The 25,656-nt window shown below is 42.3% G+C and overlaps 1 protein-coding gene across 1 annotated transcript in view; it reads right to left on the bottom strand.

Moving 5' to 3' along the window:
• Window positions 1–25,656, bottom strand: part of LOC117365392 (tyrosine-protein kinase ZAP-70) — a 128,515-nt gene that overhangs the window by 66,930 nt on the left and 35,929 nt on the right. The window contains exons 6-11 of the mRNA XM_033955789.1: window positions 22,262–22,397; window positions 15,890–15,971; window positions 15,449–15,486; window positions 11,047–11,092; window positions 8,730–8,916; window positions 3,190–3,396 (exon numbers count right to left, since the gene is read on the bottom strand). Coding sequence (XP_033811680.1) covers window positions 3,190–3,396; window positions 8,730–8,916; window positions 11,047–11,092; window positions 15,449–15,486; window positions 15,890–15,971; window positions 22,262–22,397 — 696 coding nt within the window. The remainder of the gene's footprint in view (window positions 1–3,189; window positions 3,397–8,729; window positions 8,917–11,046; window positions 11,093–15,448; window positions 15,487–15,889; window positions 15,972–22,261; window positions 22,398–25,656) is intronic.

Genomic DNA, 25,656 nt, shown 5'->3' with positions numbered 1-25,656 from the left:
TTCTTATGAGTCCACTAGGGGGCTGAGGGACATTTCGATGGTGTCAGGTCAAAAGCGCGCCGGGACAAAGGCACGCGCAGACAATTGAGCGCAGCGCGGAGGTGCGCACCGTAGAAAATTATAGTTTTTACGGCTCCGACGGGGGGGGGGGGGGTGTAGAGATCACGCCGCGTTGTGGGGGGTGTGGGGGGTTGTAACCCTCCACATTTTTCTGAAAACTTCACTTTTTCCCTGTTTTTAGGGAAAAAGTTAAGTTTACAGTAAAATGTGGAGGGTTACAACCCCCCAAACCCCCCACAATGCCGGCGCAATCTCTATTAAGTAAACTGGGGGGGCTCCCCAACAAACCCCCACGTCGGAGCCCCTAAAAACTGTAATTTTCTTCGGCGCGCACCTCCGTCTTGCGCTCAGTTGTCGGCGCGCGCCTTTGTCTTTCGCGGGGTTGTCTATGAACCCATTTCGATGCATGGTTCTTTCTCTCCCTAACACTTCCAGAGAGAAACTGAGCACAACTTTCTGCATGGTGTTTCTGCAGCTCAGATAGAAAACCTAGACTGTGATCTGTCTACTAGCGCTCTCAGAACTCTGCTACAAATCCAACACAAGCATCCTAGCAGAAAACTGGCTTGTCAAACAGAAAAAAATAATACAGAGGCTAGACCTATATATGGCACTGCTAGAATTAAAACAAATGGGAAACCTAACTGTAGTTATTGAAGAATTGTGACTACTGAAATAGGACCAAAAACATTTTAATAGTAAGGCAGAAATGGTAATAGAGAAAATAGAAGTTTTTCCTATAAAGTACACCAGATATCCACTGCATATCATCTTCAAAAATAGAGGAGAAAAGATTTCAGCATCTCTATAGGTCTATTAGTCAGATGAGAAATGGACTATGGACATATCTGTTCCTGAAATATTTAGGTAACTGACCTCGACAATCTTACTCCACAATAACTGATCTCTTGAGCTGTTAATCACTACCTTTAAACTTTGTTAATTCTACTCAATTTGTAGCATCTTTTAATCTTTGTAAACTGCATAGAACTTAACGGTCCTGCGGTATATAAACTGTTGTTGTTGTTATTATTTTTATTATTATGGAAACTGTAATCCTGTAATTTTCCATCAGTGTTTCATGGCTGCTTCCAGGTGTGCCTCCTGATACCTTACTATTGTTTTTTTGATAGTCTCTTGGACAATAGTCCACTTTTATAGTGGTATAGACTTTTATGGATCCAATTCTATATATGTCACCTAAAAAACAGCAGCACCGACTAGTGCAGTGCTCAGCACAATTCTATAAAAGTTAGGTGCCAATTATAGAATCACACTTAGTGCCGCCTAAGTGTGCTTAGAAAGCGGGTGTCCCAATTGTAGGCAGCGGTAGGCATGTACTGCTGTCTATCAGCCAATCGGGACACACTTTTTTTTTTTAACCAAGGCAGGCCGCTTACACTGTAGGCATTTGTCGCGGTTGAGGGAGATGCATTAGGACACTTAAGCTCACCCAAGGCCGAACGTGGGTGTGGTTTCGTCTGGAAGTGGCCTTGGGTAAGATTAAGCGATCCTAGGGCCGCAACAAATGCCTGAAATTTAGGCCAGCAAAATGCTGGCCTAGATTTAAATAGGTGCAGCCACTGAGCTGATCACAGCAAGGGAATCCACCTGCCACAATTAGCTGAGTGGCTGCTGCAGGGAAACCCCTCCCCCCTAAAATCAGCTGGCAGGATGGATGCACACTCCCTCCTGCCGGACCCCCCCCCCCCCCCCACACACCAATATACCCTGGCAGGAGGGATGCCCACTCTTTCCTGCCCCCAAACCCACCCAATGCAGCTGGGCAGGAGGGAAACCCACTCCCTCCTGTCCTCAATCCCCCCGGAACTTCCCCCCTCCACTAACCAGCAACACCCCCTCCAGACCCCCCAAATCTGTAAATCCCCTGGTACCTCTAAGCTCCCACCATACACACCCTCGTACCTTTCTAAAAGAAACTCCAGCCGGGGAATGTTTACACCCTCTGGCCAGCAGACCCGCCACTCCAAAATGGCGGCCTTCCATTTCCCGGTGCATTCTAGGATGAACTGGGGAGGGGCATAAGGCCCTGATTGGCTCAGATGCCTAAGGCTCCTCCCACAGGAGGAGCCTTAGGCACCTGGCAAATCGGAGACTTAGGCCCTCTTCCCAGTACATCCGGTGGGGCCTAAGACTCCTATTGGCCAAATAACTTGAGGCCCCACCCATGGGAGTTTAGGCCACTTCCACTATATCCCAGAATGTACCGGGAAGGAGGTCTAAGACTCCGAGTGGCCATGATGCCTAAGGCCTCTGCTATGAATATCCACGTACTGTCATTGAATTTCAGTGGAAGGATAACTTTCAAGAGCCATTGAATATCTGGAGAATCAGTGTCGATAGTTGGATATGGCTGGCACTGAGTATAGAAACATAGAAACATCATGGCTGATAAATGGCACACCTGTCTGCCAATCTGCAGCATCCACTATCTTCTCCTCTCCCTAAGAGATCCCATGTGCCTATCCCATGCTTTCTTGATTCAGACACAATCTTTGTCTCCATCACCTCTACCGGGAGATTATTCCACGCATCTACCATCTTTTCTGTAAAAATGTATTCCCTTAGATTACTCCTGAGCCTATCACCTCTTAACTTCATTCTAAGCCCCTTCATTCTGGAGCTTCCTTTTAAATGAAAGAAACTTTTTCATGTGCATTTTATGCCACATAGGTATTTAAATGTCTCTATCATATCTCCCCTGAAGGTGCCTTTCCTCCAAAGTACACATATTGAGATCTTTAAGTCTGTTCCCATATGCCTTATGATGAAGACCACCGACCATTTTTAGTAGCTTTCTTCTGGATTGACTCCATCCTGTTTATATCTTTTTGAAGGTGGGCTGAATATTGACCCCGCTAATTATAGTTCTTTATTGACACTATTACGTATTTTCTCTGTTACAACAAGATAGTAACTATCATATATTACTTCTTGTTTTACATTATGCCTGTTGGTGTCTTTCATGCTGCTGTTGTGTGCTAACTAGATTGCAGTGCCTTTAGGATATGACACAGTACCTCTATTTTGTTTCTTGTAACAATGTATTCGCCTGACAAATTGTATTCTTTATTGCTGTGTATATTGTTGGTGCCTTATAGAACTCACTTTTTGGTGGTCAGGAACTTGTGGAGTGGCCCTCCAGATGCAATCTCCATGACCAACATCAGATTCTCAGCATCACAAACCCCGATCATGCGCACAATGTATGGATTGTCCAGTTGATACATAATCTTTGCTTCCTTCATCATTTCGTCCTTCACGGCTTTCTCATTTTCACTCTTCAGTACTTTGATGGCAACATCAATCTGCTTCCTTGCGAGTGGGGAGGAAAGGGAGGTAAAAGAGATGTGGAAACAAGTGATGCAACCATCCCAGTTGAAAGTTGGAAAGAAAGGCTCATTGTACTCAAATTACAGAGTTATTAGATGTAAACAACTTGAACATAATGCCAAAAAGAAAGGTATCAATGTACAAATCAATATGATGGATATAATTAGGAATAGAACATGCAGTTACAAAGTAAGATGAATCTTTTCACATATGTCAAGTTTCATTAAAAGGGCTCTTCTTCATGTACTGAAAATATCAATGAGTAAGGGATGACAAGAACACAGACATGACCAAACAAACAGTGGAGATGTCCAATAAAAACAAGTGAGCTTGTATGTTTTGCGATTTCCTTTATTTCAATCAATGATTCAACATGTACATGTTTTGGCCACATCAGCCTGCATTAGGAGTCTTCTGCATTGTAGATGCAACGCTAGCATAAATGAAATCAGGACTTGGACCCCAATATTCAACTAATATTGATGAGATGGTCCAAAAACAAAAAAACGCTTCTGCAGTCAAAAATGCATAGGATCAAAAAAAATGGCCACCTGTGGCACAGTGTACGTAAATATACGTAAATCTGACATCAATTTCTCCTCTGAGGTGGGAAAAGCTTCAGAACTAGAATTTGCACTCAATCAGGAGTCAAGCATGGCAAACCACAAAATGCTCCTGCTCAAGTCATTGGCAAAAACCTCCCCATTTTCATATATCATTTAAATTCTATATTTTTCCTATTATAAATTCTAATGTCTTTAGTTCTGTTTATATTCCCTTCAAAAATTGTATTCAAAAATAGTGAAACATATCTCATCAAAATATAGCTAATTGGACATAATTGAAAGTTAGGCGCCTAACTCGAAAAACACAATTCCATATAAAGTAGGCACCTAGTCCAAAGCACCTACCTAAAAGTGGGCAACGTTTGGTGGTGGATCGTGGGCATACTTTCACATTAGATCTCTGTTTTTGATTTAGGCTCTGTTGTACACTTAACTTAGGCGCAAGCATTTAGGCCAAGAAAATCCTGAATATGGTACAACTAATAATCAGGACGCCTAGCGATTCCTAACTCTGCTTAGGTAGTGCTAAGCATGATTCTGTACGGTGTGCCTAACTTTTATAGAATCGCGCTTAGCACCACACTAATCGGTATCAATTATTTAGACAACCTATATACCATATTTCCCCGAAAATAAGTTCTACCATGATTTTTGGGGTAGGACTTAATATAAGCCCTACCCCCGAAAATAAGCCCTAGTCATAGTCAGCTGCTCTTCCCCAGCCCCCGCCACACAGTCGAACCTCCACTGATCCTCCTTCCTTCCCTCCCAACCGATCCCTGCTGACCACGACCAAAAATACCTTACTGCAGAGGAGCGTCGGGCCAGCAGCACTCACAGGCTGCTTTGTGGTCTTCTCGCTGGTTACAAAATCGGGTTAGAGTAGACGCGGCTGCTATACTTATCGTGGCAAGGGATCTCTCTGCTGCTATAAGTATAGCGGCCACGGCCGCCTGTCCGATTGCCAGCAGGAGGGTGCCCAAACCTTCCTGCCGGAAGATGCCCCTCCCGACACTACCGATCACCAGCAGGAGGGTGCCCAATCCCTCCTGCCGGAAGATGCCCCCCCCCGTGCTAACAGCCCCCAAACCTCCCCCCCCCCCAAATTAACCTTTAATTGCTGGCCAGACGGGTCTTGCCCATCCAGCCGACAGGCCCGCCTCATCAAAATAAGGCGGGCCCGCCCTTTCCCGGCCCATCCCGCGAAGCCTAAGGCCTGATTGGCCCAGGCTCTAGAAGCCTGGACCAATCACACCTTAGGCATAGCGGGTCCGCCCATCCCCACCTTTCTCGGGAGCACAGTTCAAGCATCCACCACCCTCATTGCTCTTGAGTCTCCCACCCCTCAACCTCAAATTATATCCTCTGGTCTTACCATTTTCCTTTCTCTGGAAAAGATTTTGTTCTACGTTAATACCTTTCAAGTATTTGAACATCTGAATCATATCCCCCCCTATCCCTCCTTTCCTCTAAGGCACAGGCGTCAAAGTCGGTTCTCAAGGGCTGCAATCCAGTCAGGTTTTCAGGATTTCCCCAATGAATATGTATGAGATCTATTAGCATACAATGAAAGCAGTGCATGTAAATAGATCTCTTGCATATTCATTGGGGAAATCCTGAAAATCCGACTGTATTGCAGCCCTTGAGAACCGACTTTGACACCCCTGCTCTAAGGCATACATATTCAGGTCTTCCAGTCTCTCCTCATACGTCTTTTGTTGCAAACTTCCTATCATTTTTGTTGCCCTCCTATGGACCGCTTCAAGCCCTTTTTGTGTCCTTCACCAAATACGGTCTCCAAAAATGAACATAATACTCCAAGTGGGGCTTCTCCAATGACTTGTACAGGGGCATCAATACCTTCATTCTTCTACTGGTTATACCTCTCTTTATGCAGCCCAGCATCCTTCTAGCAGCAGCCACTGCCTTGTTGCACTGTTTTTTCACCTTTAGATATTCGTACACTATCACCCCAAGGTCCTTCTCCCCATCCGTGCATATCAGCCCCCTCCCAGAACACAGACGGCCCCAGCAAGAAGGCCGCAAAGCAGCCTGTGAGTGCTGCTGGCCCGACGCTCCTCTGCAGCAAGGTATTTATGGCCATGGTCGGCGGGAATAGGTTGGGAGGGAAGGATGGCGGGTCATCGGTAGTTTGGCTGCATGGCGGGTGCGGCGGCGGGTGCTCAATGGTTCTGTTGAATGAGGTATGGGAGGGAGGGAGGGAATGATGGAAGCTGGACAAGGGTTCTTCTGCACATGGGGATGAGAGGAAAGGAAGAATGGAAGCTAGGCAAGGGTTCTGCTGCACACGGGGATGGGAGGGAAGGAAGGATGGAAACTGGGCAAAGGGGTCTGCTGCACAGGGGGATGGGAGGGAGGAAAGGATGAAAGCTGGGCAAAGAATTCTGCTGCACGAGGGATGGGAGGGAGGGAAGGATGGAACCTGGGCAAGGGTTCTGCTGCACAGGGGGATGGGAGGGATGGAGAGATAGAAAGATGCTGCAGAGGAAAGGCACAAGGGGATGGATGACAGGGGAGGACAGATGTTGCACATGTGGGGGGAAACAAAGAGGAAGAACTGGGGTGAAGGAGAGTAAGGGAGAGATGATCATGTACATGAAAAAAATAAGCGGGGGAGGAGCTAAACCAAGATGGAGGCTTGAGGTCTGCAGGGGAACGCCAGCGCAGCCTTTTTTGAACAATTTCCCTGCTGCCTAAATGATGAAGGTCAAATCAAAGCATCGGGTTTTCCCAGAGGAGTCAGTGGTTACACAGACCGGTCCGATGGATCTCTTTGTGGAGCGGGGAGCCCAAATGACACAGCCGGTGGATTTTGCCTCGGCTGGAGTGAGCTTGCAGGCTGAAGCATGCAAATTCTCCTTTGAGGGAGCCACACTGTCCCCGGATGAACGGAGCCCACCTACTCATCCTGTAGCTGTCGGCTGAACCGACTCAGGACGCTCTCCTGTTAATCCAACAAGGTGGATTGATTGTCCCTGAACGGAGCCAGGAGGGGCTTCAGTTACCAACAGAGCGGGGAGATCAGAACAAGCTCAAGGAAACCTGATGCCTATTTCAGCGATTGATACTGCAGCAAGAGGTACTGTTGTTTCCATGATAGGGCCCAGAACTGAGCTTGCTCCTTTACGGAGACCTAAGGTCTTTAATATGGAGACTTTCTGGGAGGCAATTTCTGGCCTACAAATGTCTTTGGGAAATCAGATAGAACCGTTATCTTTAAAGTGTACTACAGTGCTTTTTGAAAACCTGGAATTGAAGTCTAAAATAATCAGCTTGGAAAATAAATCGGATGATATGGAAACCAGGATAAAAACTTTGGAGACACAAGCTTTGACTTGGGTCAGAGATAGTGCAAGTTTGCATTTTATACAAGAAATGATGGAGAATTCTATCAGGAGGTGTAATCTTCGGATTATTAACCTTCCAAAAATATTTCCGACAACTGCACTAGCTATGTTTAAAAGATATTTGAATGAAGTTTTGAAAGTACCAGAGACCTCGCATCCCCCTCTCTCCAAAGTATATTATTTACTTAGACGAATTAAGTCTCAAAGTCCTTATCAGCAGAACTTATCTGCTGATAGTTTGGATGTATTTAATTTCCTGGAGAAGCCGGATGCAGAGGTTCAGGTTGCGTCTACACTTTTGGTACAATTTGCTCTAAACTCTGAAAGGGAATGGATGCTCAAACTGTTTTTAAAACAGAAAGATGTTCCCTTTTTATCCACTGTGATAAGAACGTATCCAGATGTATCTCATCCTATCCAAAGGAGAAGAAAGTAGTTTTTGATTGTGAGACCTCAGGTTCTTCAATTGGGAGCAAACTTTGTTCTGAAGTATCCTTGTAAATGTGTTTTGGTGTTTAAGGAAAACAGGTATGTTTTTTATGAGCCGCAGCAACTATCCAGATTTTTTTTTCCACTAAAGGACAACTCACTGTTAGTTCTTGAGTTATGTTACCGATTATTAGCTTAGTAAAGCCAAGTTCGGGACCTGGATAGTCTCATCTTTAGTTTACCTTATTTTCTTTTATTGATGTTGTTAAATTTCAGCTTCTCTTCCATATATGGTGGACTAGCTACAATCTGCAATTTAAAGCATTGTTTCTTTTTGGGAATAATGAGTAGACAATGTATTGATATGTTTTTCTATTGCAGACTGCTTTTCCTTTTTTTGACTTGTAAAATTGTCAATAGGTGAAAAATCATAAATAAAGAATTTTAAAACTAAAGAAAAAAATAAGCCCTACCCGAAAATAAGACCTAGTGCCTTTTTTGGGCGCCAAATTAATATAAGACACTGTCTTATTTTCAGGGAAACACGGTAGAATTGAGGCCTAAGTGGATACCTGAGGCAAAAGAAGATAAAGTAACTTCTCTAAGACCACAAGGCTTTTTAGTAGTAGAAAGAAGAATGAAATCTTGTTTTTCAGCTTATTATTCTAACTACTAGTGCCTCAAAATTCACAATGTGTGTCTCAGAATTTGAGTACTCCTTTCAAGACTCTTCCACATTTTCAGTGAATCTCCTGAATCTACAGAAGTAGATCACTGATTTCCCCTAACCCCCCCCCACACACACACACACACATACACAAAGTCCCTCTCCATGAGTACATATCTCAATTATCATAATTCTAGATTTAGATTATATCTAAAAAAGGGACCTATGATTCATGTAGAGATGATGGTGTTATGTTTAACAATAACCCGCCCACCTCCAACTTACTTCTTTAACTTGCAAACACCTTTTTTGACACAGCCAAAGTTCCCTGAACCGAGTTCCACTTCATCCATGATCATGAGATCATCTCGTTTCAAGAACAGCTTCCGGTCCTTCAGCTCCTCAGGGTCACTGTAAGGGCTCTCATACACACTGGTGTCCATGGGTAGAATGTGCGACTTCTCCCCTGCCACTGGTAAAATGAAAGAGAAAAGACCACATCCCCAGTTACTGATACCATTATGAAGAAGTCTATTGCAAATCCCTGAACTAGAAACCTACTGGGTCTGTAACCTACCACATTTAGCTCTTTTGCTTTTGTGTAACTGCCTATTGTATAGCTCATTCTTTCTCCCTTTCTCTTGTTCCATGGACTGCTTTATAATAATGCTGCCACCAACAAAAGAGGAGTGTAGGGGACTAGGAATGACTTGAAAAACTCTTATGCTTAGGCCCTGAGTCTATTATTGAGGGATAGCAAGTTCTGGGGGGTGGTTTTAAATCTACAAAGTGGGCCAGGAGGGGGTGAGGGGACTTGGTCGGGCCTTCATAAAATGGAGAAGTAGGAAAGGCTTCCTGTTTGAGCTAAGATAATTGTGAAGACTAGTTCAGGTTTGAGACTTACCCCCAGATTCTATTTGATGTGCGTCCAGTTTGCACACACAACTTGATTAATGAACCTATTAGTGCTGACAATTGGCCACTAACAAGCAATTATCAGCATTAGTTAGAATTTACACAACTTTTTAGATCTATTCTATAAAGAGGTGCATATAAATTCTAGTGTGCAAAACTGAAAAGGGGGCATGGTCATGGGAGGGGCATGGGTGGGTTGTGGATATTCTGAAACTTTATGTGCACTGTTATAGAATACAACAGAAGGAAAGTGGGAAAGGGAGAGTACACATCAACCTTGAGGTTTCTCGAGAGTATCAAATGCCTTGAGATTTAGATGTTTAAGTGCATATGCTCCATCTACTGGATAACCATCCATACCCCTGAGGCAGGCTTCCATTTTGGAGCTTGAACACGGACTATGTCAGGTCTGGAAGGAACCATAAGATAGATATTTTGGTTACTCTATATGTTTTATATTACGATATTTGGCTGTATCAAATAAATTTCGTTATATCACAAGGTTGATGTGTACTGTCCTTTTCCCAACTTTCCTTCTGTTGTATATTGACCATGGGTTGTTTTGTGTATTGCACCTGTTATAGAATACACCTGATCTGTGCCAAAATTAGGTGCAGGGATTTACATCAGGTTATAGTTGGTGTAAATGATTGTGCCTAAATTTGGTCCTGGGTCCTGACACTAACTCCCTCTTCTATTAAACTGCGCTAGCAGTTTCTAGCACAGGGAGCCATGCTGAATGGCCCACGCTGCTCCCGATGCTCATAGGAACTCTATGAATGTTGGGAGCAGCGCGGGCCATTCAGCATGGCTCCCCACGCTAGAAACTGCTAGTGCAGTTTAATAGAAGAGGCCCTAAGAGCCCAGATTCTCTAAACAGCGCTATTTTTAAAGGTGTTGGTAGATCAGTAAAAAATGCCATTTAAACAATGTTTAACTGAGTTTTAAGATGCCTACTGTGCCTGAAAAATTGGCACTGGAATTGCACCTCTGTAGGCGCCTAAGATGCCTAATGCCCCTGTGAGCATAGCTAACGCTACTATGGGTATGGCAAATGCTAGATGTGGCATTAGGCATTATTCACATAAAAGATAGACAGCAGAAATGTAGGCATGGAGAACCTTGACCTACATTTCTGGTGCCTACCTTTGCCGGAGGCGCAATTATATAACCAGTGATTGACATGCGAACGGTGTCTGCTTTTAAGGTGGTCATCAACAATGGCACTGGTTAGAGAATCCAAGCCTAAGCGCCTAACTTTATCTATGGTTTAAAGAATATCACTAAGCATGGTTTTTGTCCATGCCAGTTTTTTTGGCACCTTATATAGAATCTGGAAAGATAATAATATTCCTCCAACTCTATCACTGCAAAAACAGTCAGCAGCTAGTAAGGCAGGGCTCACAAACCTGTCCTTGTGACATCTTCACAACCAGTCTTGTTTGCAGAATGCCAATGTGTGAATATACATGAGATTTATTTTGCATACACTGAAGCCTCAGTCTATGTAAATTTGTCTTATGCATCCTCATTCTGGATAACCTGAAGACCTGTCAGAACGTGTGTCACCAGGACAAGTTTGGGAAGCCCTAAAGTAAGATGTCTTAAGTAAAAAAAAAAACAGTAGACCTCTCTGTGCTACCTGAAGACCAAATTTGCCAACTTCTGCTTTAAATGGGAAACTTACATCGAACTGGCTCAGGAGTGTAGCCATCTGTATCTGTTGCCTGCCTCTGCAAAAAAGGGAGACAAAATTACACAAACAACTTAAGACAAACCTGTTCCAAAGTAGTATACCAAGGGGGGGAGAGAGAGGGCGGTCCACCCCGGGTGCAAGTACTATGGGACTGCAGCTAGCACACTGGCACCTCTCGCCCTTCTCTGATGCTGCTGCTTTCCAAAGCTAGAAGTTAGTAAACTTAAATGCAGTCATTGAAGAACATTCCCTCCCCCCAACCGACATCACCTCCTTCTTCCAGAGCAGAGCCGGCAGCCATGAGAGGGTGCATGAACGTCCCACAATGGCTGCATTTATGTTTACTTCCACTGCTGCTGCTGCTGCTGCTAGTTCAGGAGAGAATGGAGCAGAATACTGTTTGGAAGGGTGGTAGAGGGAGAGAGAGAAGGGGACAGGATACTGGGTAAAACTGGGATGAAGGGAGAAAGAGGGGCAGATGCTGGAGAGAAGTGGGGTAAAGGGAGAGAGAGAGGGAACATGCTGATGGAAGTGGGGTGGAGGGGGAGAGGGGGGCAGGATACTGGATGGAATTGGAGTAGAAGGAGAGAGAGGGGGCAGATGCTGGATGGAAGTGGGATGAAGGGTGAGAGAAGAGGCAGATGCTGATGCAAGTGGAGTGGAGGGAGAGAGAGAAGGGGACAAGATACTGGGTGAAATTCAGATGGAGGGAGAGGGGGCAGATGCTGATGGAAGTTGGGCAAAAGAAGAGAAGGGGAAGTATACTAGATGGAATTGGGAGTGGAGGGAGAAAGAGGGAGGAGATGCTGATGGAAATGTGGTGAAGAGGGAGAAAGGGGGAAGATGCTGATGGAAGTGGGGGTCAATGGAGAGAGAGTAGGAGGACAGACATTGGATGTTAGTGGGGAGGGGGGAGAGAGGAGAGTAGTTGCTGAACAGAAGTGGGGATGGAAGAGAAAAGGGGGGTAGATGCTGGATGGAAATAGAGAGAGAAGGGGGTAGATGCTGGATGGAAGGACTAGAGAAACAGAATAGAAGGAGGGGATAAAGATAAAAGGCACATGCTGGATGGAGGGAAGAGGATATAGTTAGTGAGATACTGGAGGGGGATGAAGGAAAGAGGTGGCAAACTGTAGGTAGACACAGTGAAAAGAGGGAAATTGAGGACTGGATAGTAAGAATTTAATCTAGACAGAGGAAGGAAATAAATTGAGAAGGAAGACCGGGGAAGACAAGAAAAGGAGAGGAGAGAGAGAAAGAGAAAGATATCAGATTATGGGGAAGGGAGGAAGGAAGGTGAATATAGAGATGCCAGAGCATTAGGGGGAGGGGGAGAAGACCGAGACACCAGATCTGGGAGAGAAAAGGAGGAAGGAAATAGAGATACTAGATCTGAGGGAGGGAGGGAGGGGAGAGGGAGAGATGGAAGGGAAGGATACAGAGATGCCAAACCATGGGGGGAGAGGACAGAAGGGAAGAAGATGGACGCCAGACCAATGGGGAGGGAGAGATGAAAGGGGGGCATACTTTTTCTGGAAGAGCATAGAAAGAGGGCAGATGCCATATGGAAAGGGTGACGAGAAGATGAGGAAAGCAGAAACCAGAGATGACAAAGGTAGAAAAAAATGTCTATTTCTTATATTTATTTGCTGTAGGATAAAGTAGTATTGTAGCTGTGTTGATAAACCTTTATAGATAGAAAATGGAAATAAGGTGATCCTCTTACTGGACTAATTATTAAAATATATTTAGTACATTTTTGACTAACTTTCAGAGTAACAGATACTATAACAGCAGTATGCGTGTGACATTATCACATCACATCTGCGCATGCTCGGAGGCCCTCCAGAGGTGAGTTTGTCCAAAACCTGGACAAACTGACAGATTTTGAAAATTCATCCGGGCACCCAGAAAGTCATCTAAAAAAAGGACATATTTGAGTTTTCCCAGATATCTAGTAACCCTATGTTTGGTCCATCTCTACTCTCCTTTGTTAATATGTACATTCAGATTCACTGTTAATACACTTAGATTTATGATTATTGACATTCCCCCAAATTCTATATATGGTGCCTAAGGTTATGTGTATACATCGGTGCATATAGCACAACTTGATTAATTGGCCTAATCCACACCAAAAATTGACAATTAACACTTCATAATTGACATTAATTGGCACCAATTAAAAGTTATATGCACAACTTGGAAAGTGTAATTCTATAAAAAGTATGCACCAGTTGCAGTGTGCAAATTTGAAAAGGGGTTATGGCCTGGGGTGGCTCGTGGACATTTCTAAAAGTTATGTGCATTTTTATAGAATATGCCTGAAATGTGCACAACTTAGGCACAGGCATTTAAGCCTGATTTTAGCTGGCCTAGTCGGGTGTGCCTAACTTATGCAATGCACAAAAGTGCTACACGTGATTCTATAAAAAGTACGCATACCTTGTAGAACAGGGCTGCCTAATTCCGGTCCTCGAGATCTATTGGTGGGCCAGGTTTTCAGGATATCCACAATGAACATGCATGATAGAGATTTGCATACCAAGAAGGCAGTGCAGGCAAATCTCTCTCATGCATATTCATTGTGGATATCCTGAAAGCCTGGCCTGCCAGTAGATCTCAAGGACCGGACTTGGGCAGCCCTGTTCTAGAACCATGCTAAGCACCATTCTAGTCACTATATATAGAATAGGGGGGATTGCGTTCATTTGTATGACACACTGTAATGTGATATGATATGCTCTGTTCTTATATTATTCTATTTAAAATTGTTAATAAAAAGTTTTAACTTAAAATTAGTATTTTTTTAAATATAGGATTACTTTAATCACATTTGTGAATATCATATACACGTCCTTTCATCCTATGGAACTGACTTACAATTTGTGTTCTCATGTCAGGCCACAAGGGGGAGCTGACACAGTAAACTAGCACAACTACATGAAAGTCTGCACTGCTCAATTTTTCATTAAACTGTATGTTATCAACAGTAAGGGTAATTTTCAAGGGCATACAGTATTGCTTTATGAATAAAAAATGGTCTTTTGTAAAACAACCTGCCTAATGTATGGCCAATTCTATAACTCAATGCTATCATCTAAATACTATTTGAATATGCACATAAAAGAAGGTGTGCTGAAATCTTAGGGTCTATTATTGAAATTGATTTAACTGGACATCAAAGGCTCCTACCATAGTAACACAATAAATGATGGTAGATAAAGACCTGAATAGTCCATCAAGTCTGCCAACAGTCACATGCATTATTAATTCATGATTAACTACTACTATTACTACTAATCATTTCTATAGTGCTGCTAGATGTATGAGGTGCTGTACATTAAAACATTCAAAAGACAGTCCATGCTCAATAGAGCTTACAATATAATCAAACAGACAAACAGGACAAGTAGAGGGTTAGGGAGTTTCTCAGGCATGGGTGCTTTACAAGTGAGTGGGGGTTAGGAGTTAAAAGCAGTGGCATACCAAGGGCAGGATGGGGAGGGTGCGAACCACCCTGGGTGCATGCCCCAAAGGGGTATACAGCTGGCACACCGGGTCTGGAACTTCCTGCCCTACTCTGTTTTGGTTGTCTTATATGACCACGCTTACATTTTTGTTGTGGGCCTGGCTACTACACATCTTCTATAAGCCACACTATAGATAGATTGTGAGCCAACTGAGAAAAATTGCTTCCGTACCTGAATAAATTCATGTAAACCTTTCTGAGCTCCTCTAGAAAATTAAATAAATAAATCCCCTCCCCCCCCCTCCCATTTTTACAAAATTGTAGTGCGGTTTTTAGCGCTGGTCTTGGCAGTATTAGATCCGATGCTCATAGCATTCCTATGATTATTGGAGCTGTTACCGCTGCAGCTGGCACTAAAAACCACGCTACGGTTTTGTAAAATGGGGTGGGGTAAATAAATAATTTTAGGTGCAGGTTATAGAATAGCACTAAGAACATTTTTATTTTGCACCAATTTTTCTGGCCCATATATAGAATTTAGCTCTATTTACATTCAGCCGAATAGTGAGTTAAATTTGGATACAGATAATCTGGAGCTCTACTTTGCTAAACCCTACTGAAATAAACACTTGATCTCTGATTTCATGTTGCTTCTTTTATCATATGTTACTCATATTCGGTATTCCATCAGCCAAATAATATTTTTTTCATTATTTGTATACGGCCAAATAGTAAAATATGCTATCTGGTTCAGCTGTAAAATTTTTAGTGCCCAAACAAACCAAATACAAGCTCATGAATGCAGACATCTAATGTACAAAATTTGTCTCTACAATGTGTCTCCTCTATACTTTCTTTGTTGAAATCTCCAGTGTTTATATATCAGGTCTGAAAAGGCATATAAGAGAGAGAATTACTTACAGCCCTTGGTAAGGATGGTGGAATAGGTGCTACAGGTCCTACAAGGAATAGAAAAGATTTGGTAACCTTGTTCATGATTTTCCACTTTGCATCTCAATATGACTTACAAAGGTTGTTTATTGCTGCAAATCAGTAAAGCTGAACATGAGACACTGGAGGATTGTCTTGAGAGCTGATGGTACCACCAGAAGGTGGTTATTGTTTAATGAGGGACAACTTGAGGGCTCCATATTCCCTGTAAGCATGAGTCCCAAATTAAATTCCCTATATTATTTCCTGTTTCCAAGGGTCTTGTGATTCATTTACTTTCAGCTTTAATGTCAATGACCCTGTCAATGAACTGAAGGGATTATAGGAATTTCTACTATTGCCTTTACCTGGTTGGTTATTTCCTGATTTCACTCCATGTTGGTGCTAAGAAATTCAGAAGGGTCAACTCACCAGTGGATATATTGGGATTGGGGCAGACCTCCTTCAGGTAATGAATCACTCCATCTGGTTTAATTTTCAAATATTCAATGAGCTTTATACAAAAAAAAATTAAAGAGAAGAATATATTAGAAAAATTGGTCATAGTAACATAGTAGATGACGGCAGATAAAGACCCGAATGGTCCATCCAGTTTGCCCAACCTGATTCACTTAAAAAAATTTTTTTTTTTTTCTTAGCTATTTCTGGGCAAGAATCCAAAGCTTTACCCGGTACTGTGCTTGGGTTCCAACTGCCGAAATCTCTGTTAAGACTTACTCCAGCCCATCTACACCCTCCCAACCATTGAAGCCCTCCCCAGCCCATCCTCCACCAAACGGCCATACACAGACACAGACCGTGCAAGTCTGCCCAGTATTGGCCTAGTTCAATATTTAATATTATTTTCTGATTCTAAATCTTCTGTGTTCATCCCACGCTTCTTTGAACTCAGTCACAGTTTTACTCTCCACCACCTCTCTCGGGAGCGCATTCCAGGCATCCACTACCCTCTCCGTAAAGTAGAATTTCCTAACATTGCCCCTGAATCTACCACCCCTCAACCTCAAATTATGTCCTCTGGTTTTACCATTTTCCTTTCTCTGGAAAAGATTTTGTTCCCTTCAAGTATTAGAACGTCTGAATCATATCTCCCCTGTCTCTCCTTTTCTCTAGGGTATACATATTCAGGGCTTTCAGTCTCTCCTTGGTCATGGCTTGGTTGCCTCTCTTGGGATATCTTGACTTCTCATACATTTTGATTTTCTCTTTGAAATCAGCTACAGTCCTAAGAGTCCCTGATTTCCTGCTACCTCCCCCCTTCTTGACCTTAGCAGTATCTCTTCTCACCAAGCAGAGTCTTGATCAATTAATCTTTTTATTACACATGGCCAAAAGAAATCTCATCAAAGATGTTGAGTAGAGCCCCATTGCCAAAGAGGGGTCCTGTATCTTGCAAGGGGCTCACCAATCCAGGTTCCAATCTCTCTGTACTACTGAAAATCTAGATATGGGTTTCCTGAATGGGCAGGGCTGAATTAAAGGGTAAACCAAGTAGGTGCTGCTTGCTCCAATGACATCAATATACCTGCCTCTAGGCTTGTCTCCAGACACCCAAGTACTGCCTCCTCCTGCCTTCTTCATTATTCAGTGCAGCCAAACTCGCAGTCTTTAAAAGGACATGGGCAGCGGTTCCTACATGCTGCACATAGCTGATCCGGAAGCCTTTCCTCCAATGCTGGGATTTTATGTTATATGGAAGGTTTCCAGGTCAGCCACAGGCTGCATGTAGGAACTGCTGCCTGTGGCCTTTTCAAGACTACAAGATTGGCTGCTCTGAATAATGAAGGAAGGAGCCGGGCATCTGTAGCCGGGCCTTAAGGTCACTCTCATGGGAAGGGGACAAGGGGAGGGGGCAGGAAGGGGGCAGGGCCATGGGGGTAACAGGTCCATGGAGGGGAGGGGCTAGGGGACTCAGTGTTCTTGGGTGCCTAGCATCCACCAAAAAATTAATCCTGCCCTGTAAATGGGATGAAGAGATTCTGCTTTTCAAGACCATGAGCATAGGAGTATCTCCATAATAAAACTCTTTTCAGAGCTTTAGGTGGTATTCCAAAAGAATAATTAAACATATTGTAGAATTCCTATAACCACATGTAACATTTTTCTCCCGCCATTGAGGTGCCTTAGACAGGAGATTTTCATGCCTGTTCAATTTTGATTTTGTTTATTTATCCAATCTGGCTTTCTGATACTCTGTGTACCAACAGTCGGGACCCCTGAGGAAGAAGTGTTTTCTGAAACATGGGCCATGTCGGGTCCAGTCCACATGAATATTAGGACCAGTTTTTGGATATAATTATTGTAGCTTATGTATTCATTTTATATATGTCATATATGTTTTTATGATTTTTGTTGATTTTATTGAATAAATTCCTACACCCTGAACATTCCCCTGCAGCATTATTATTATAAATATCCAAAATCATTAAATCAGTCCAAAACTAACTTTCACATCCTCCTCTCTCTCCCTAGTAAGAAGTTGCAAACTGTTCAGAGATTTCCCCAAGTTCTAGGGTGAGGGGTGTTCAAATCCTCCCAAGGGATCTCAGCAGGGCCGCCATCAGGGCAGTACTACCAGTCCTGCATTCAGGGGAATACAGGAGGCTGAAAAAAGGGAAGAAATATTGGATGCACAGTCAGAAGAATAAAGTGCAACCAGAGACTGATGAAATTACCAAAGGTAGGAAAATGATTTTATTTTCAATTTAGTGATCAAAATGTGTCCGTTTTGAGAATTTATATATGCTGTCTATATTTTGCACTATGGCCTCCTTTTACTAAACCGCAATAGCGTTTTTTAGCGCAGGGAGCCTATGAGCTTCAAGAGCAGCGTGGGGCATTCAGCGCAGGTCCCTGCGCTAAAAACCGCTAACGCGGTTTAGTAAAAAGGGAGGGGTAATATTTGTCTATTTTTGTATAGTTGTTACTGAGGTGACATTGCATAAAGTCATCTGCCTTGACCTCTTTGAAAACCCGCGGAATATAAATGATAATTAACATTTTCTCTGTGTACAGCGTGCTTTGTGTTTTTAAAATTTTATTGTTGGTAGATCATTTTGACTTGGCCACAAAGGTAAGGGGGAGGGAGGGGAGCTGCTGAAAGAGTCTACCTTGACGTGGTTGCAGGCTTACAAATCTTTTGGTCAAAGAGTGCGGCGACAGAGAAAAGTATGTGTGTATTCAGCCCATGGAAGAAGGGGGGGTCAGGGGGGGGAAGGGGTGCTTGGGGGGCCCAATAGGATTGCTCAGTAAGGGGCCCAGAAATTTCTGATGGCGGCCCTGGATCTCAGTGTCATACTTCAACATCCCAGCCTGTCGTCTTTTTTAAAATATTTCTCTAAAATCCCCTCCTCAAATGTTTCATGCAGGTTCAGCAACCAGTTCCCCACAAAGCCCTTTTCACAGGGCTTAAGACAAACAGGCTTTTCTCCTTAACATAACTGGTTGAGAACAGCAGTGGCAATATCAATTGAATTTGTTTGCTCGGATTATAAGGATAACCTTTATGAATTCACCATACTTTAAGTTATATGGCTAAAAGTTAGCTGTAGGCTCAAACTGGTTAGGGTGAGCCAGGAGCAGTCCAAAAAGCCATACAGTCTGTTCTCATTAATCACGCGTTCCCAATGCGTGATTTCATGTATCCGGGTTGCACCAATTGCTACCAATGTTCCCCATTCACGCCGCTATATTTGTGTATTTGCGGACTGGCTCTTGAAAAAACAGCTTTCTTTGCTTTCATCTTCACCTCGCAGTCAGGCGTTTGCTTCCAGATAAGAGTGAATTACAGACACTCCCAAGTGCTGTCCCATGCAGGAACCTAACCCTATTTTCCCAATAGGATTCAGTGTTCACTTTCCACAGTTTTGAGACAAAATATGTACTGCTGGAACCTAGCCTCCATTTTCCCATAAACTCAGCATTTCATTATTCGTGATTTCACAGTTTGCAAACATTTTCAGGATCCATACTACCACGAATAATGAGAACGAACTGTATTTCAAACAACGTTCACTTAAAACAGGGCCAGCGAAATAACAGAACTAAGGGCCTCTTCTGTCAAACCTGCGCTAGCAGTTTGTAGTGCGGTGAGCCGCACTGAATGGCCCGCACTGCTCCCGACGCTCATAGAGTTCCTATGAGCGTCGGGAGCTGCGCGGGCCATTCAGCACGGCTCTCTGTGCTAAAAACTGCTAGCGCAGTTTGATAGAAGAGGCCCTAAGTCAAAGGGTAAATGATGGCATCATAGATATATATTCAGTAGCAGTACATGAGTATATGACTAAAGAAAAGTGCTAGTATCACTGAGTGTTAGGCCCTTATTAAATACAGCTAAAATAAATAAGAATAATGGGGGAGTTCAATAAATGGTGCAAAAATTCAGAGATGAAAACTTGAATGCTAAGCGCTACTACTGTATATAAAGGAAGCATTCAGCGTGAATCCGGCACCTTTCTTTTGGTGCTATACTTACACCTGCTAAAAGCAGCAAATTTATATCCATCATGTCACCCTCTCATTGGAGACGAAGTGGGGGGCAGGAATCCTTTATTCATTTGTAGTGGTCTTGTCCCATCATTAAGAGCTTTTGGGACCAGATTGGCTTATCTCTTTATTCAATTCTTGGCTGTGATATACATTTGACGCCAGAACTGTTCTTAATCTGAGTTGGATTAACAAATTTCATCCCTGCACAGCAAAACAATTCTTGCAAATTGCCTGGTGGCAACGAGGGGCACAATTGCTGCTGACTGAAAGTCAACTGGAAAGATGGCATTGGAAACTTCGTTGTGTGATCACCAGTGAAAGTTGAAAGCGATAAGACAAACTGTCAAATGTTTAAGGAAAAACTGAAGTTCTCTACAGAATGTCTAGATTCTTTGCTCTGATTCTTTTTGAGGCTGAGGAGAAGTTTATAAAGTTTATAAGGTTATTAATTAATTATCCTTTAGAGCTGTACCCTGGGGGGGGGGAGGGGGAAGAGGGAGGATGGTTATACATTATGAATGTCTTGCTATGTTGTTTAATTTTGGACATTTTGCATTTTGTAATGGCTTTATGTAAAGCTTAAATGTTTAATAGAAATTTAAGTAAAAAAAAAGAATAGGATGCAGCGAGATGCCCATGCAGATTTTTAATTCTGCCAATTAACATCAGTAATTAGAAGTTAGCAGTTATTGGTGTTTCTGACCTCATTATACCTCATTTATTTGTGTGTGCAACTCTGACGCACGCACATAGTTGAGCACAAAAATTTGGGCACGATATATAGAATCTGGAGTTAAATATTCAAAATAAATCAATAATAAATACCCAAATGTCTAATTATATCCTTGGAGTAATATACGGTAATCTACCAGTATACACAGCAGTGACGTGTGCTTTACCAATGAACTGCAATTCACTGGTAACATAGTAGCATAATAGATGACATAGCAGAAGACCTGAGCTACCATCCAGTCTGCCCAATAAGATAAACCCATAGCATATGATTCAATTTATGCAATGGGCCCTGGCTACTAATAAAATCCCAGAACACCAGAACTCCACTATATTACATAGGAAAAGAGAAGGTCGAAACGGTCAAAAGGAGATAAGGATAAATGACATCCTTATCTCATTTTGACTTAGTTACTAATGATATGCTAGTACACATTAGTAATTCTAGCTGTAAAATATCTAACTCATTAAACTTAGAAATATAGAAGCATGAAGGCAGATAAAGGCCAAATGGCCTATCCAGTCTGCCCATCCGCAATAACCATTATTTCTTCCTCTCTATAAGAGATACCATGTGACTATCCCAGGCTTTTTAAAAATTGGACACATTCTCTGTCTTCACCAGAGACTGTTCCATGCATCTACCACCCTTTTTGTAAGGAAGTATTTCCTTAAATTACTCCTGATCCTATCACCTCTTAACTTCATCCTATGCCCTCTCATTCCAGAGTTTCCTTTCAGTTGAAAGAGACTCGACACGTGCGCATTTACGCCACATAGGTATTTAAACATCTCTATCATATCTCCCCTCTCCTGCCTTTCCTTCAAAGTATACTGACTGAGATCTTTAAATCTGTTCCCATAGACCTTATGATGAAGACCACACACCATTTTGGTAGTCTTCCTGTGGACCAACTCTATCCTTTTTATATCTTTTTGAAGGTGCGGCCTCCAGAATTGTACACAATATTCTAAATGAGGTCTCACCAGAGTCTTATACAGGGGCATCAATACATCCTTTTTTCTACTGGCCATTCCTCTCCCTATGCACCCTAGCATCCTTCTAGCTTTCTCTATCTACCACTCATTGGAGATAAGATATAGGTTCTTCAGGTCAGTAGGGAGCCCCTCTGACAATTTTCTCAAAATTTATAACTGTTCCCTCTCTACTGAGAGATGCCAGGTACAATTATTCTTCTCAAATTTGAGTGACTTCAATGTAAGGGAGAAGATTGATTGTCTCCTCATCCATATGCTATACTGAAAACACAAGCTTTATGGTCTCCCATAGATTTTAGGAAAATAGTGCATACTTTCTTTTTCTCTGGGCTAGATGTCTGATATTTCAGATTTCCCCCTGGCTGCTTTAGCACCTCCCTTTTGAAAAACAAATCCTTAGTATCCAAATCCAATTTTTTTATTATAGTTAACACCAACTGCAAAGAGATATGTTATCATCATATATGCAAATCATGCACACTTATGTTATCTGATTTTCCATATCTGCATCTCATCACTACAGATTGAAATGTTAAGAAAAGCAAAAACTAAGAACAAGCTTACCTGCCACAACGTGTCAAATCTGGTGCCCTCTGGGATGGCGTATTTACCAGATTTATCCTGCTCAATCCAGTAATGATAAACTGTCTTGCCATAAATGATAGAGAGTGCATACGTCCCATTCTCCTTTTCTCTCAGTCTAGGGGAGAAAATGGAGAGCCAATAATTGCAATCATAAACCCCAATCTGAATCTAGGTGAGAGCTCAGTATTACAAGCCAATAATGTTCTTTATAACAGCAGTGGGCAAGTGATCTGAGCTGGATTTTCTGGATATCCACAATGACTATGCATGACATAATTTTATATATTCTGCTTGAAAATCTGATTGGCTGTGGGGTCACCAGGACAGGTTGTGGAAGCCCTAATAGTAATGTCTGTGGCACTGCACAGGAAGGATGAATGGGTATGACCCTTGAGGTTTTTATGTAATACCATATGAGTATTCTAGGCTTTTGAATGTACAAAATAAGAAAAATTGTTGACCCCCCCTTCCCCGATTTTAAACTCTGCAGTCAGCATTGCTTTAAAATGCTGACCACAGTATCTAAATAGTGCTTAGAGGCACCCACTATTTTTTTTAAAAAAGAGATCTCAGAATAAGCAAAAAAATTATTATTAAATACATTTTTTTAATTGCTTATTCAAAACAATTGTAACAATTGTATCAAAGTCATATTATTGCCAGACAAAATTCACTTATTTCATATTTATAAGGGCTTCAGAGGTGACACTCATTGGACCATGCCAGTTAGAGTGACTTTCCACCGTGTCTCTTATATATATATATATATATATTTTTTTTTTTTCTTTTCAAGAACTTGTGCTTAGAGTGCATTAAAGTGCTTAAGTGCTTGTAATACTTGGAACTGATTTGTTACTTTGTAGCCACGTAATTAATACCATGTAGCAGAATAACTTATAAAACTTAATAGCAAAATAGATTGTATAACTTAGCTATAGTCACATCGGGGGGGGGAGGGGGCAATGTTACTGCCAACACAATCATTTTCGTCAGAAAATCTGTTTCAAGGCGAACTCCTCCCATTTCAATATACTGCGTGTTCAGAGGCTTTATAGACCACAGTATCTAAACATATACCCCGATATTCAGTGCTAGACCATACCTAGATACTGGTGAAGACTATCTGAATATAAAGCAGACAAAAGGACTTATCCCTGTCCTAACTTATCCAGATACCTCTCGGGGTACTGATACTGACTATCAGCAATACTTGGATAATATCCAGCCTTGGCTTTGCATGAGGACTGACCACTATTCGAACAGTGCCGAGGTAGGTCAGTAAAGATTTTCAATGGTTGGATCCAGTGAATGGTCCTTAGCCAGGTATGAGCCACTCTTACCTGGATAAGCGCCACTGTATACCACCTGAAAGAGCAACTGTGCCTTGCTCCTGGCTACCTCCTAGACCATCAGGGATGTGAAGGAAAGCCCAGGAGGCCTACTTGGACATGGGGGGGTTTTTTTTTCCAGGAATGGGGTATTTTCTTGAGGTTGTTATGGAAGTTATGGGGTTGTTATGTACTTTCCTTGATTGTTCTGCTTCTTTTAAATATTTTGTAGTTCACTTACCTTCTTTCCTTATGTTTATCTGTTTGTTAAATTAGTTAATAGTCCTTTTGGACTCAATTTTTGTTAAATATTGTATTGTTTCCTAAATACTGTAATTTTATTATGTTCATCGCTTTGAAATATGATTAAGTGATCAATCAAAAAGCTTATTAAACTTGAAACTTGAAGGAAGCCAGGCTTCTCTTGAAGAGGCTTCCCAGAAAGAACCTACCTTCACATCACTGGTAGTCTAAGGGGTAGCAAGGCAGGAACAAACACCAATCGGCACTGCCTCTGTCAGTTCAATTGAAAAAATGGTGGTAATGACCTTTAGTAGTAGTCTTGTGGTACTACTACTAGGGGGTCAGTCTTCCATTGCCCACTTTGAAGGTTCATGTTTGAAGGGTGTGGTCAAGAAGGGGGGGTCAGACTTTTGGGGGAGTCAGGAAGGGGATTGGATTTGTTGGGGAGGAGAAGTTGGACTCAAAATGGGAGCAATATCCCCTTTATAGGACATGGCCTGAATATTCCTTGGGACCTACCTAAGTTCCAGTGGCCAGCATTAGATCAATATTCAGCAGGCGGTGGGGTTTTGACTGCTAGATGCTGGCATTAAACCCAGATATTCAATGCTGGGCTGTTTCTAGTCACTGGCGTTGAATATCTGGGGGTTTTTCCATGCTAGCTAGTACATGGCCAGTTTAGCCAATATTCAGATTTAACTGGCCATGGTTTTGCGGACAAAGATAGGGCTGCATTTTATGCAGCCTTATTTGCTTGCTAAGCCTGGCGGTTTAAGTTCTGAATATTGGGACTTAAGTGATCTTACCCCTGAAATTCCACCAACGCTGTCGGCTTATTTTTCAGTGCTAACTGGCATTTTCAGCTTTGTTTCAACTGCTGAAAATGCTCGGTTAGCCACTGAGACACGAGTTAACCAGTCAGTGGCTGTTCCCAGCCACTTAACTCATGCTGAATATCAGCCAGCATATATCTGATCAGACATGGATAGCCAGTGCCAGTGCCCAGACCTGGGTCTAATTTTGCTGATGGCAGTCAGCTCTTACAAAATCAATGACTACCATCAGCTAAATATCAATCAGCAAGACACCTATGTTTAGCTGAAAATAGGGTACAAATTTAGGAACCTAACTTAGGAACATAAATTTAAGACCTCAGATTCTTCTCTCTCTTTTTTTTTTTTTTTAAACCATGCCCAGTGATTTTTAGGGTGTTGTGTTACTCAGTTCTTATGGAAGAATACTGTTTTGTAAAAGATATTCCATGATATTCTCTAGTTTCTGGTCAAGATAGTCAATTAGCCCTTCCATCCTAAAAGAAAATGCTTTTTTATTCCTGAGACTTTTGAGAAGGATCTATGGAGTTGTTTCAATTATTTGGAATAGCTCTATTTTGGAGTTATGTTTTTATGGTTTTTTTTAGGGGGGAGGAGGGTAATTTGTAAGCCACTTTAAATGGGGGCAACCCCTGGGGTAGAGAATGACACTGTGACAGAATTCAAAACAAGGAGAAATCCAACAAGTCTGCAGTGAAGGGAGAACACCAAAAACAAGAAGATACTGCAGAAAAGAATGCATAAGGTACAGGATCTTTTATTAAAAGTCACTAAAAAGTTATTTTCCAAAGGATAGCTCTTATATACATGGAGACCGGGCTCAACATGGTCCATGTTTTGGAGAAACACTCCTTCTTCAGGGGTCCAAGTTGTGCTGTGCTTCACTAATAGAGAACCATATGGGGTACAACGACGTTGTATAAAATCCTTAAAATTCATGGATAGCAGGCGATACTTCTGTTAGACTGAC

The sequence above is a fragment of the Geotrypetes seraphini genome, chromosome 8 (assembly GCF_902459505.1).
Source record: "Geotrypetes seraphini chromosome 8, aGeoSer1.1, whole genome shotgun sequence".
Classification (NCBI taxonomy): Eukaryota; Metazoa; Chordata; class Amphibia; order Gymnophiona; family Dermophiidae; genus Geotrypetes; species Geotrypetes seraphini.
Note: the sequence above shows the minus strand (reverse complement) of the source record. Positions and strands in the feature narration are given on the sequence as shown.